The sequence below is a fragment of the Populus trichocarpa genome, chromosome 14 (genome assembly GCF_000002775.5).
Source record: "Populus trichocarpa isolate Nisqually-1 chromosome 14, P.trichocarpa_v4.1, whole genome shotgun sequence".
Lineage (NCBI taxonomy): Eukaryota > Viridiplantae > Streptophyta > Magnoliopsida > Malpighiales > Salicaceae > Populus > Populus trichocarpa.
The window spans coordinates 9,272,632-9,286,687 of NC_037298.2; the positions used below are offsets into that span (position 1 = coordinate 9,272,632).

At 36.4% G+C, this 14,056-nt stretch overlaps 1 protein-coding gene across 1 annotated transcript; it reads left to right on the top strand.

The window, feature by feature from the left end:
• The first annotated feature begins 8,789 nt into the window (after window positions 1-8,789).
• Window positions 8,790-14,056, top strand: LOC7466267 (sugar transporter ERD6-like 7). Its single transcript, XM_002320348.4, has 18 exons — window positions 8,790-9,309; window positions 9,422-9,484; window positions 11,040-11,129; window positions 11,253-11,312; window positions 11,399-11,464; window positions 11,547-11,612; window positions 11,806-11,881; window positions 11,975-12,039; window positions 12,113-12,205; window positions 12,303-12,383; window positions 12,476-12,560; window positions 12,649-12,692; window positions 12,785-12,847; window positions 12,935-12,994; window positions 13,100-13,153; window positions 13,286-13,345; window positions 13,435-13,549; window positions 13,652-14,056. Exons 1-18 carry the CDS (start codon window positions 9,133-9,135, stop codon window positions 13,762-13,764), a joined length of 1,431 nt encoding a protein of 476 aa, XP_002320384.3. The 5' UTR covers window positions 8,790-9,132; the 3' UTR covers window positions 13,765-14,056.

Genomic DNA, 14,056 nt, shown 5'->3' on the forward strand with positions numbered 1-14,056 from the left:
CGTAAAGCTTCATGCCTTGCAAGTGCTAGAGGTAATAGTATTACTGTATAGCATAATCAAGTTGCCATTTTCAAATTTTCTTCCGATTGAAGAATTTATCCTTTTTTGTTTGCTCATTTACTTTATCGCTGAGTAGACAGACTGAATAGAGATTATAGCGAGTAGCCAGTATCTAAACATTGGTCTTGAGTCAACCCCTCCTTGGGGAGGCTATCGAAGGGTTGGTGTGCTGCCTTGCGAGTTTCCAAACCTTCAAGGCACGGCAGAAGCTCGCAGTATGTTTGGACTGTTATGGAGAAAAGGCTTAGTTTGTTTACCGAAAGTAGCATGGTATTAGTGATGTTTGCAATGTAAATCATATTTAGAGATGAGAAGGCTGAGCTGTAGGTGGCATAATATGCACTCGGAAAGTTTGTGCGCTAGGTAGGCTGGCCGGAGAATGAAAATGCTTTGTATGATCAAAGAACGTATACGAGTTCTGATCTCGGTTTCATTATGGTGTTTCTTGACTCTGAACTAGGAAGAAAATCCACAGAATACACACGAGTAACTGATCTAGGCTTCAAGTGCCAGTTTGTACGAGGAACTCTCTCTGGGTTTACTTGCAATGCTGTTTGCATATTGCGATGGGGCAAAGCAAATCCTAACAGGGCATGTTGTTAGACAAGAACAGAGATTCTTTCATCCACTTGGAGAAGCCTCAAAGCTTAAAAACAAACCGAATTTGGGGTGGGGGAGGAAGCTGGCTACCCAGTTTCTCGGACAATCATTCCCTATAGCCTTTGCTAAACATTCCAGGTAGGCAAGGAAGAGAACTGCGATTGAAGCTGCTTAAAACCACATTCAAGGCTCTTGTGCAGCGCCTTGATGCTATTGAATCAAAAGTGTTAGAACAGTGCAAGGACTTTTTTTTTTCTGGAATGACTTTGTCAAACTAGCCTCAATTAACATACTACCAAGTCAACATAACACCGCTGTAAAGTTGAAAATGTCAAATTCCTCATCTCTGCACGTGCCTGTGAACCTGAAGTATCCACGATTCAACAATTGATCTTAATTTACAGGTCATCTATTCTAAATTTTATCTCTATTCTTCCCTTTGGTTCACATTACTGCTGTCGACGTTTATAGGTCAACAAGTAAGGCCGCCTTTATTTTGTTATTCCTCTTTTAGCTGTCACTACTTGACATTTTTGTTGTGATTATATTCATATAAATTTCTAAAAAACATCATTTACCTGCTTACAATAGCAGTTGAAACCATCATCCATGGCAGCGCCGGTTTTATAACAAAGAATTTTCTTTTTAATTCCTCATGCATGAAACGTGCGTGCTCCCTATTCACAGTCTTGGTGTTTATTATTTTCCTCCTAAAGCAGATGCTATTTTGAAGAAAATTATTTTGACTTTACTGTTCTATGCTTGAACGAGACAGCTTTTTAAGAAAATGACTTTGTGGTTTCAGAAAAAGATAAATCTCATCCTATTTGTCTACGAAATCATTTTCTTGGACTTTTCTTTGGGCTGTTCGTCGATATATATATATATATATATATATATATATAAAGATATGGATAGAGGTAAAGATAAGGCATGAGAGGACATAGAGAATTATAGGTTGTACAGTTCTGCAGTTTTAGGCAGAAAAACCACACACTTGGCAAATCTTTACATTTTTCACGATAGCTTCTACAGTTCTATTTGTTATTCAACCGATACTTTCAGGAAATATGACAGGTTTAATTGTTAATACGTTAAATTTTAATCACTATCGGAAAATCTATACTATATTTACGATGATTAGGGAATAATAAACGAATATGAAACAAATATAGCACATGGAAAAGATTACAAATCGTTTAAGATCAATTGCAGAAAACCGACTATTAGGATAAAAAGACAAGGCATATTTGGGGTTTTCGTAAACAAAATCAGAACCTGTTATACAATGCAACTTCAATATGGAAAATCAACTCTTAGGGCTTTAACTTCAAATCTGAAATGTTAATTTCCGGGTATGTATTAAGTATTCTGTTTTCGGTTCCATATTGACGGTTGGTGCAATGATCGGTGTAATCACAAGAAAGGGATAAGCAAAGAGATTCTATCATGAATCTATACAGTTCTTTCAAGCTACACTTGTGAGAGATTCGGTTCCACCTAATAATGCTGTGTTAATGTGGGATGCAGGCGGTGAGAATTTCTAACACCTTCTGTGTAATTCCGTTTACTTTGCTAAGGTTTGTGTCATCATAGCATGTATAACAACTTGATTTTTGGAAGGACATGACAGTATCTTTTATTCTGTCTTGGTTAATACATCAAGGGCGCTTTGGCATTGGACATTGGAAGATTGGCAACAGGATACGGAATGGGAGCACTATCCTATGTGGCACGTTCTTTCTCTCTTCTAACGCCTAAAACATGTTCTTATAGCTGACATTGCATCCAGTAACCTTAGAGGAACATTAACAACCGCAGCCCAGGTAAAGATTGCACACGACAAAAAAATTGCTGAAACACTTTTCTTTTTGTTAAATTTTGATTTCCAATGTAGTGACAGTCTAGCTTTATGGATCTTTCTGAATTAAGGAATAGAAAACAGATAATGCAGATCACTCGTAATGAGAAACTATACATAAGAATCACAATCCGTTATATTATTGTATCTTACAGCTTATGGTTGGTATTGGAGTGTCTGTTGCATTCATAACAGGGACAGTACTGACATGGAGGGTTTTGGAATTGACTGGTAAAATTCCTGTATCCATTTTTATTCAATCACCCAAAGAAAAATATTGCAAAAGATAGTAGGACGGGGTGTTTACTTTTGAAGTTCTTGCAGGACTCATCCCTTGTGTAATTCTGCTTGTTGGCCTGTCTCTTTTTCCAGAGTCCCCCAGATGACTGGTAAGAAACAACAATATGTATATTTAAAAGACGAAACTGACAGCAACGAATAACATTTATGCATGAAACAACTGTCAGATGAATGCAGGCAAAGAAGGGACGTGTAAAAGAGTTTGAAAGCACACTACAGAAACTTCGTGGCAAGGCCGTTGATACATCATCTTACGAGGCAGCTGAAATCAAGGTTCTCAGTTTGTAGTCCGCATTAGAATTTCATTGCTATTTCTAATTATTTACAGTACAATAAGAGAATGAGTAATATGCCAATTGTCTGACAGGATCATATAGAAACTCTAGAACGGCTCCCAAAAGCCAAACTGCTTGACTTTTCAAAGAAGACACCTGCCCTAAAGTCATTGTAAATATGTCTCTCTTCAGCCATATTTTCCCTTACTTTTCCACTGATCTCATTAAAGAGTACCATAAACTCTGACATTCAACTATAATTAACGTCTAACTTTTTCATTATTTGACCAGATCGTAGTTGGATTGATGGTCTTACAACAACTGGGAGGAACCAACGCATTCTGCTTTTATGCCAGCCATACCTTTGAGTCAGCAGGTAAAAGTTCTTTGTTAAAGATTCCTTTCAAGGGAAATCACCTTACATGAACATGGGGAGAAAACATCACATTTTGTCTCTGGTTAAACAGATAAAAAAACCAGTCTCCATAACTTTCGTTTAGCCATTGTCTTTCTTTCATCTTGAAAGGAAATCAAGTAACTCATGATTGAACTGATATGCTGCTCAAAGATTCATAATTGATTTTCTAATTTCTGTGATTGTAATATTTCAGGATTTTCCCCTTCTGTTGAACCATAACCTATGCCATCCTTCAGGTTTCAAACTCTCACAACGTGTGTCAACTCAAGAAAAATTAACTGTCTCAGCTATAGCTAGAAACTGACTGAAGCAGTTCCATTTTGCAGGTTGTGGCCTTCAGCACAGCCATAATAAATTAAATTGGAGGAAAGCCTCTTTTACAGGTAAAGTTCTCAAGTAACTGTTAGGAGGAGCTATAAAAATCTCCTCAGACCAGTCACCCGAACACAAGCTGAAAATTTTGCTTTCTTGGTATTCTAGGTTTCTGCTTTTGGATTGGTCCTCAGCTGCATAATCACAGGGCTTTCATTCTATCTGAAGGTACAATTCAAAAACACCAAAAAAACAGAAAATTAAAACTAAAAAACAATTATAAAAATTCAAAAAGCTTATTAAAGATATTTTGGAGAAGTATGTACCTGACACTGGTTTTGTTCTTATCCACAGTTAAATGTAGGCAAACAATGGATATAAGGTTGTGAAAATGTTGTAAACAGAACTCTCACTCCCCCCCAACCCACCTTTGTTCTCATCCCTATAGATCTCAAAAGGTCAGTATATTTTACCCTATAGAACAAGCAAGTGCTAGAGGTATAGTGTTACCATATAGAATAATCAAAAGGTCATTTTCAGATGTTCTTTGGTTTTAGAATTTAACATTTTGTTTGCCCATTTACTTTATTGGTGACTAGAGAACTGAATATAGATTGTAGCTAGTAGCCAGCATGCTTTTTCAGTGAACCCTCTTCTTGAGGTGGCTATCCAAGGATTGGCGTGCTGCCTTGTGACTTTCTCTAAACTTTGAAGGCATGGTAGAAACTCAATGCTTCTTTGGATTGTAATGGAGAGAAGGCCCGGTTTGGAGATTGTTTCGACAATTGTCATTTGGTTTGGCATGGTTTAGTCCTGTTTGCAATGTACATTATAGTGGAGATGGGAAGGCTAAGCTGTAGGCGGCATTATATGCGTTGGAAAGTTATGCTGGAAATCTGGAAGGTTGTGCACATCTGTGCATTAGGCTGGCTGGGGCATGATAATGCTCTGTGTGATGGAAGAATGTATGAGTAACTGGTCTCAGTTTCATAATATTTTCCCTTGAATTTTGAGCCAGGAAAAATCACACATTGCTGGCATTTGGAGCTGTTAACTTTCTTGAGTAGTTTAATGATTTGTTTTTCATTGAGTCTTGAGAGGTAAATGTTGATTTTTTTGGGATTAGAGATGCATTCGATCCCTTTGCCATTTCTCTCTAAGCTAGGTCTGTTGAATTTGAGAATTTGAAATTTACTCTCTGATGACTAGGGGTGTTCACGGTCCGGTTCGGTCCGGTTTTAACCCAAAAATACAACCAAACCGGAAAATGATATTCTTTATTAATACAACCCGGACCGAACCGAGAACCGGTTCAAACCGAACCGGTTTTGTTCTGTTCGGGTCGGTTTTTTAGCCAAAAAAACCAGGGAAACCGGATTGTTCTATGGTAACAGTGATAACCATTGTTCACTCTCTTCTCTTTCCCCTTTCAGATGATGTTAAGAAATATTTGTATATTAATAATCAAACTACACAATTTTGACACAATAAAATAACTCCTAGAAGCCCTCCTTGCCTCTGGGTTACGATCTGCAGGGAGAGCTTGGATAACCATTGAAGCAAAATACTGCTTTTGGATAACCTCTGGGCTTACGATCTGCTTTTGGGGGTGGGGGTGGGGGAGGGGGAAGAGGAAGGGGAAGAAGGTGGGGCGGCTGGGAAGGGGGAAAGGGAAGGGGAAGAGGGTGGGGCGGCTGAGAAGGGTGAAGGGGAAAAGAGGAAGGAGAAGGCTGGGAAGGGGGAAGGAAAAGGCTGTGAAGGGGAAGGGGAAGGGGGTGGGGTGGCTGAGAATGGAGAAGGGGGAAAGGGGAAGGGCAAGGGCAAGGAAAGGGAAGGCTGGAAAGGGAGAGGGGAGGGGGGGTGGCGGCTGAGAATGGAGAAGGGGGAAAGGGGAAGGGCAAGGGCAAGGGAAGGGAAGGCTGGAAAGGGAGAGGGGAGGGGGGTGGCGGCTGCTGCTGGAAAGGAGTAAATTGATTTAGGGTTAGGAATGGATGCTTTTATACCTTGTTTTAAACCGGTCCGGTTTGGTCCGGTTCAATCGGTTTAAGCTTTTTAAAACCGGAACCGAACCGGACCGGGTGGTTTTTTTTATTTTTAATCGGTTTATTCGGTTTTTTTTATCGGTTCGGTTTTTTCGGTTAATTTTTTCTCGGTTTTTTCGGTTTAATCGGTTGGTCGGTTTTTTTGAACACCCCTACTGATGATGACGCATGTTGGAGTGCCAATTTGTAACACGGAACTCTCTTTAGATTTACTTCCAATCACTGCCAGAAAATTAAAAAAAAAAATTAAGAAATTGTCTACGAATAATAATAATAATTATTTATGGATAAAAATCACTACACAAAATTTCCATCAGTAAATTCTAAAAAAAACAACGTAAGAATAAAAAAAAATCTATTCAGCATATTTGACGTGTCAAATTACCGATGAAATTTCCATTGAAAATTTTAAAAAAATTAAAATCCAATAGTTCTCTCTTCCTCCATTTTTTTTTTTCGATTCAAACCTTAACTCTAATTTCTTTAAATTTTCAACAACCCCCCTCTAAAATCCAGCCACCCAACCTACCAACGCCGACGCAACCTCCCTCCCTTGGTGATTTTTATGTCAAGCTTCATTCCACCATGTAAGAAAACCCCTCCATTTTTGTTATAGCACCAATTTATATTTAATGTTCATTTATTCGAAATTTGCTTATTGAATTTGTAGTTTGAATGTTTATTCAAGTGTTTTACTTGTTATACAATGTTAATTTTGTTGTATTCATGTATCAATTTGTTTTGGGGTTTGTTTGAGATTTGAGAAAAGTGAATTTTATTTGTCATTTGATGAAATTGAGTGTAATTTTATAATCTAAGTGTGTTAAAATTGAAGAAATAATGAATAATTAGTTGAATCTTAATTAGTCAATTACGAGTTTTGTTGAGAATTTGAAAAAAATTAAATTAATGTGTAATTAATAACAATTAGATTATTAATTAATGTTATTATTACTTGATTATAGTAAGATATGAAAACTGATTAATAGGATGTTTCATTCTTGAACTGTATTTATTCTTAAACATTGTTTGTTTTTTCTCGTCAGCAAATGCTTTGATTTCTGCGCCAAAACTTAAGATTTTTTTTTAGCTACAGAGAATCTCTTATGGCATGTCGCACTATCATATATAATATGTGCACGTACACCTCTTTTACCCACGTTCGAAAATTATTTTTCCAACTAATGTAAGAAATTCTTGTTTCCATGGCTTCAAGCTTTAAAAAGTTGAAAGGAATGTGAAGGGGAGATTTTCCTAGCTTCATAAGATATATGCTCTGATATTTAAGTTAGTAAATATATAAAAAAAATATGTTGAGTATGGAAATAATAGAAGAGATGAGCAGTATACTAGACGGGCAATATAGTATGCTTTGTATTTAGAGTTTTATTGTGTGGACTTATTTCTGTGTTATGTTATTATTTATATTCATTTACCTGGTAATCCAAGATATTTATATACTTTGGTCCTTTGAGCTTACCTCATGGAGAGTGGTGAGTTAATTAAGAGAAACAATAAGTTGTTAATCGTTTTACTATTGATAGAGAGGTTAGTGCTCGTTGTTGGTTAGGTGCTCTATATATCATTTGATAAAGAGGTTGGTGTTTGGTAGGTGTTTTTTAGACTAGTTGTGGGCATTGTTAATTGTTTTACTATTGCTCTTTGTTGGTTGGAAGCTCTATATATTATTGATAGAGAGGATAGTGTTTTGTGGGCAAGAAACATCCATTGCCGAGGAAAGACAATGCCATATTGATAAGTTATGTGGAAGTGTAGGTCAGGGCAACATCATACTAAATTTAGCGCCTGTTTAGAAGTGCTTTTCAAAAGCGCTTTTGAAAAAATTTGAATTTTTTTTTTGCTTTGAAGTAATATGTTTTTGATGTTTTCAAATCATTTTGATGTGCTGATCTCAAAAATAATTTTTAAAAAATAAAAAAATATTATTGGCACACTTTTCTGAGTGAAAAGCACTTTAAAAAGCACTTTAAAAAACAATCACAATCACACTTCCAAACACCTCCTAGTGAAAGCCATAATATGTCCTTGAGGTTCCACTAGGAATTTATGTAAGAGATAGTGTCACGTGTGTTCTCATAAGAGTAGTTCCAATGTATCTCCTGCATGCATCCTATTTTTTCTATCTTTTTTTTTTGCTATTTTCTTTTCTTCCTCTCTCCTGTTTTGAATTCCCCCCCCCCCTAATTTGTTTTGTCTAGTCTATTTGGACTGACCTAAACATGCTTTTTTCTTCAAGATTTTGTTGTAGTATCATATTCCAAGTAGGCAAGTGTTAGAAAAAATTAGAGAAAAAAGTAAGAAAGTAATTATTGTGTAACACATTTCATTCATATCATATATTATTCTCAGAAGGGAGGAAGTTCATAGACTTGGACTTAGATTATTTTATCATGGTTAATGTACCTTTCTTATTTCTTATTAATGACACAAACTTCAATGTCTTTTTTATTTTATTCTATTGAACAACCACACTGTTGTCATTATTTTATGTTGTCTTCTATCTTTTTGGTTGTTGAGTTGCCACTTGTGTGACGTGGAATAACCCTGTCTTTATTTAGTTATTATTATTATTCTCTTAACTACGTGGGTATTATTTTAGGGGTTACATGCACATCAATTTCCAAAATATCAAAACGGGCTCTTTTTTATTTATTTATAGGCACAGGTTTTTTCTCTCTCCAAAAGCAGATACTGTCAATACAATGGTCAGGTATAGAAAAATGTTTTATGGCTCGACTGTTCCATGCTTGAAAGAGACAGATTTTATAAGCAAAGAGCGAATAGTCTTTTTATATTCTGCTCAAAACTTTCTGAAAGAACATACCTAGCATGTTGATGTTTTGCTCTTTCAGCGATTGACTCAGCGTTGATACACCTAATCCCTTCTTGTTTCTTATGAAACCAGCAACGTTTTTGCACAGCATAAAAGGGCAGATCCCACTGGAAAATATGCATCACACGTTGCTAACATTAGAGGAAGCCGTGCGCCATGCTCTATTATTATGATTAATGTTGAGGTTTGACAGCTCCGGGACCAGAGTGTTTTGGTCTCCTTTCGAAAGCAAATTAATATCATCCACGTTTTGTTGCTCAATAATTATATCTCATTCGGGCCCTTTTCAATCTGTCTTCTTCGACCACAAAAACATTTTGTCAGACTTCTCTTTGGCCTGTTCGTCCATATATGTATAGAGAGAGATAGATAGATAGTAGAAAAGAAAAGGCCTGGCCATCAGAGAAAAGATGGAGAATGATCACGATGGTGCGCTCGAAGATGCAAGAGAACCACTCATGCCCAATAATTCATCTTGCGAAGAAGGATCTGGCTCTCAGTGTAGCAGCAACAATACTGGTACTGCTTGGATGGTTTACCTCAGCACATTTGTTGCAGTTGCTGGTTCTTTTGAAGTTGGATCCTGTGTAAGTGCCTCCTCGTCATTTCCTTTTCAACTCTAAAAACACGTACTATTAATTAGTAGTTCAAAACCTTGCATTACGACTGCTGACAACAGATGTTTGCTTTTGAATCCAGTCTGGCTATTCATCACCAACTCAGAATGCTATAAGGGAAGATCTGTCTTTGTCTATAGCAGAGGTGAGTTAACGATTCAAGCAAGGCCTTAGCTTCACTCTTTTCTTTTCTTTTCTTTTCTTCTTGAAAAATCCAAGAGATTATATTGATTGGAAAATTAATGTTAAGCTAACCTTCACACGAGAATGATGCCAAAAGTAAATGACCAAAAACAGATTAAAACTAAGGATCCCAAGAGCAAACCAGAAAATTGTAGACAGCGTAGAATAGGACAAAAAGCATATTCCAGCACCATGGAACAGCTAGATCAGCATAGGAGGAGCAGAAGCTTATTTAGGCAAACAATTAGGGGCATTAGCAAGCAGAAGTCGAACTCAAACATAGAAACTCCTAACCAAATGAAAGCCACATCGAAGAGGCAGCACTAGAAAATGATAACCTATTAACCTTAGTAAAGCATTGGCAAATTAAACTAGTTAAACAATCGTGCAAGAAAATCCAAATTAACAAAAAATGAATCCATGAGAAGAAACGAAAGAAGCAGCATAAGGTGGGAAGTGAGGATAGGAGCATAGAAAATCTCGAGAGTAGGCAAAGTACAAAAGGCAGAACTGTAGAAGCGTTGGAGTGATTATATGATAACACTGCACACAATGGATCCATTGCAGTTGTTTGATAACATACTAAGTTGTGTTTTTAATTATGAAACATTAAAAAATTAAGTTTAAAAGACTTTAAGTTTTTACATATTTTTATAACTGAGTTTTGTATGATTTTGTTTTTGCGTTTCAAAAGCGTTATTAAAAAAAATTAATTTTTTTTATTTTAAATTAATATGTTTTTGTATTTTCATATTATTTTGATACGTTGATATAAAAAATAATTTTTAAAAAATAAAAAAATTATTTTAATGCATTTTCAAGTAAAAAACATTTTGAAAAGCAATCGTAATCATACAACTACCAAACATCTTATACATGTTTTTTGCTGTACATAAATCTCAATTATAATTTTTACCAAACACGTATCTAAATTTAACTAATCATATCTAATCATATTTTTTTTTAAATTATTTTTTTAAAAATTATAACCATAAAAGCTACTTACAGTACAAACGAGTCTAAAAGCTACTTAAAAATACAAACGAGTCTAAGAGGCTGCAAAACTCAGGGAAAAGATGAAGAAGCCAGACCTCCAACAAAAATTTACACGCACCCTAGAAGCAGCAATTTTCTATTCCAAAAAACAGACAACGAATATTTTCCTTTTTGAAGACTCGAATTAACACCCCTGACAAAACCAAGCAAGGATAATGACATCGATAAATGCTCAAAATCAGACCCCACAAAATTGATACTTGGACACATTTGTCAACACAGACAATTCTTTCTTTTCAGAGGGAATTTTCTGTTGATCCAATAATCAATTCTTCATCTCTGGAATGCTAAATCATGAGAGGAACTCACTGGATTATGTTGCTGATAGTTTCCTCTCCATAGTTTCCGTTAACAAAATCAGATCGTGTGTACGACGCAACTTTAAACGTCGGAAATCAACTCTCAGGGTTTTAGCTTCTAAACTGATTTGTTGATTTCTGAGCATGCAATTATGCATGCAGTATTCCTTGTTTGGTTCCATATTGACAGTTGGTGCAATGATCGGTGCAATCACAAGCGGACCAATTGCTGATTATATTGGTCGAAAAGGGGTAAGAAAACAGATGATATTATGAATCCCTAATCTTTCAAGATAAACTAGAGAAGGATTCTGTTCTTACATGTTTTTTCCAGAGAACATCCACCTAATAATACTGTGTTCATGTGGGATATAGGCGATGAGATTTTCTAGCACCTCCTGTGCTGCAGGATGGCTTGCCATTTACTTTGCTAAGGTTTGTGTCATCTTGATAAGCATAAAAAAATGATCTTTCCAAATAAATGACAATAAATCTTACCCTGTCTTGGTTCAATATGAAAGGGCGCTCTGGCATTGGACATTGGGAGATTGGCAACTGGTTATGGAATGGGAGCGTTGTCCTTCGTGGTACAGTTTATTTCCCGTCTAGCATTTGATTAATATAAAACATGTTACTGATGAGCATCATGTCATTATTGATCATGACCAGGTACCTGTTTTTATAGCTGAAATTGCACCCAAAAACCTTAGAGGAACATTAACAGCTGTGACTCAGGTAAAGATTGCACACAGCGAAATCACGTACACACTATTTTCATAGTTAAATTTGTATTCCCATGTTGTGACCGTCTAACTTGATGGATTCTTTCTGAATAAAAGAATATGAAATAGACAACGCAGATCATCCATAACGACAAATTATACATAAGGATTACTATTCACAACTCGTTACATTATCATATCTTCAGCTTATGGTTGCTACTGGAGTGTCTGTTGCATTCATAATAGGGACAGTACTGAGATGGAGGGTTTTGGCTTTGACTGGTATGTTTACTCTGTACATTTGCATATTCAATCATCAAAAGAAAATAATGCAACGGATAGCAAGTCAGGGAGCTTACCTCTGAAGTCTTGCAGGACTTATCCCTTGTGTAATTCTGCATGTTGGCCTATTTCTCATTCCAGAGTCTCCCAGATGGCTGGTAAAAAACAGCAATATTTATATATAAATGACAAAGAATAACATATATATGACACACTATCTGATGAATCCAGGCAAAGAGGGGGCGTGAAAAAGAGTTTGAAACCACATTACAGAAACTTCGTGGCAGGGCTGCTGATATATCTTACGAGGCAATTGAAATCAAGGTTCCCATTTTGTAGTCTGCATTAGGATTTCATTGTAAATGTCTCAAAATTTACAATAAAAAATAAAATAACGAGTACTATGTCAATTGTCTGACAGGATTATATAGAAACTCTCGAACGCCTCCCAAAAGCCAAACTGCTAGACCTATTCCAAAGAAGAAACCTGCACTCAGTCCTTGTAAATATTTCATTACTTTCTACTGATCTCAGTGAAAAATAAGTATTCGCTCCACCACGACCTTTTATTTTAACTTCTTAATTATTTTCCAGATAGGAGTTGGATTGATGGTTTTGCAACAATTTGGAGGAATCAATGCGGTTTGCTTTTATGTCAGCTCTATCTTTGAAGTAGCAGGTAAAGAAGATCGAATAACTCAAAGTTTGAACTGGCATGCTGCTCAAAGATTCATGATTGTTCTAATTTTCTGAGACTGATATTTCAGGATTTTCTCCGTCTGTTGGAACCATAATCTACGCCATCCTTCAGGTTCCTAACTTCCCAGAATGCTAGTCAAATTAAAAAGAAAGTTTAATTGTCTCAACCCGCTTGGAATTGACTGAAACAATTCCATTTTGCAGGTTGTGGTTGTTGCCCTAAACACAACCATTATAGATAAAGTTGGAAGAAAACCTCTTTTACTGGTAAAGTTTTGTTCACGTCTCAGTTAGAGCTTCCTCAGACTAGCCACCCCTTCACATATTGAAAGCTGTACTTTCTTTGCGTTCTAGGTTTCTGCATCAGGACTGGTCATCGCCTGCCTAATAACAGGGCTTTCATTCTATCTGAAGGTTATAGTCAAACTCTCATTCTCATATACACCTTACAAGTCATAATTCACGATGCTGTCTTTTCCAGATATATAAATATTTAGAGATACCTTGTGTGTAAAACAGGTTCATGAATTAGCACTCAAGTCAGCTCCCATGCTCGCTGTAACTGGCATATTGGTAAGGCTACAAGTTTTCTCAAACGATATCACTGTTAGCTTGGATTGATCTTCCTAAAGAGTAAAAACAATTAACGACAAAAAGCCCCATATATTCCCATGTTAAATCTGACAATCACTCTTCGAATTTTAGCTATATATAGGAACATTTTCGGCAGGAATGGGTCCAATTCCTTGGGTTATAATGTCAGAGGTAATCTAATACACCATTCAAGATGATAACTCCGTCTCCATATATATTGGATATATCCCCCCAACATAAACATTATCTTTTTGTTGCAGATATTCCCTTTGAATATCAAAGGAGTTTCTGGAAGCCTAGCAACACTAGTGAACTGGTTCTGTGCATGGGCAGTTTCCTTCACCTTCAACTTCCTTATGTCCTGGAGCTCCTATGGTAAATAAATCTAAAACTTCATTTTATCAGAAGCAATTTAACAATAAATTGTAAAGCAAGATGTGCAAGCCGAAATCTGATTTATCCAAGTCTTGTTTTCAGGTACATTTATTCTTTATGCTGCGATCAATGCGATGACCATAGCGTTTGTGGCATTGCTGGTGCCAGAAACAAAAGGAAGAACCTTGGAACAAATTCAAGCAGCCATACGTTGATGCTTAGAGCCGGAAACAAAGCACACGCTATCTCTAATGATATAGAACATCAACAATAAATCAAGTAGCTACGGCCTGCTTGCGGAAACTAAATAATAATAGTTATTTGTTTTCGAAGTTTGACGTGTATTAATTTTGGTTTGAAGAGCTTCTGTTCCATCCAAATGAATGGGGAAATTTCCTGCTGCCCATTGCAGAGGAATTCCTACAGCACAATACATGATAATCTCTCAAACCACCACTTTTTTTTTTCGAACTTGAGAGAAAGACACTGATGCTAGTTGAGCTCGCA

Bases quoted from the DNA above. Each gene is read 5' to 3' on its own strand.
- LOC7466267 (XM_002320348.4), top strand. From the start codon at position 9,133: ATGGAGAATGATCACGATGGTGCGCTCGAAGATGCAAGAGAACCACTC. The intron at 12,040-12,112 runs GTAAAAAACAGC...TGATGAATCCAG, and splicing joins CAGAGTCTCCCAGATGGCTG to GCAAAGAGGGGGCGTGAAAA. The intron at 13,346-13,434 runs GTAATCTAATAC...TTTTTGTTGCAG, and splicing joins CTTGGGTTATAATGTCAGAG to ATATTCCCTTTGAATATCAA.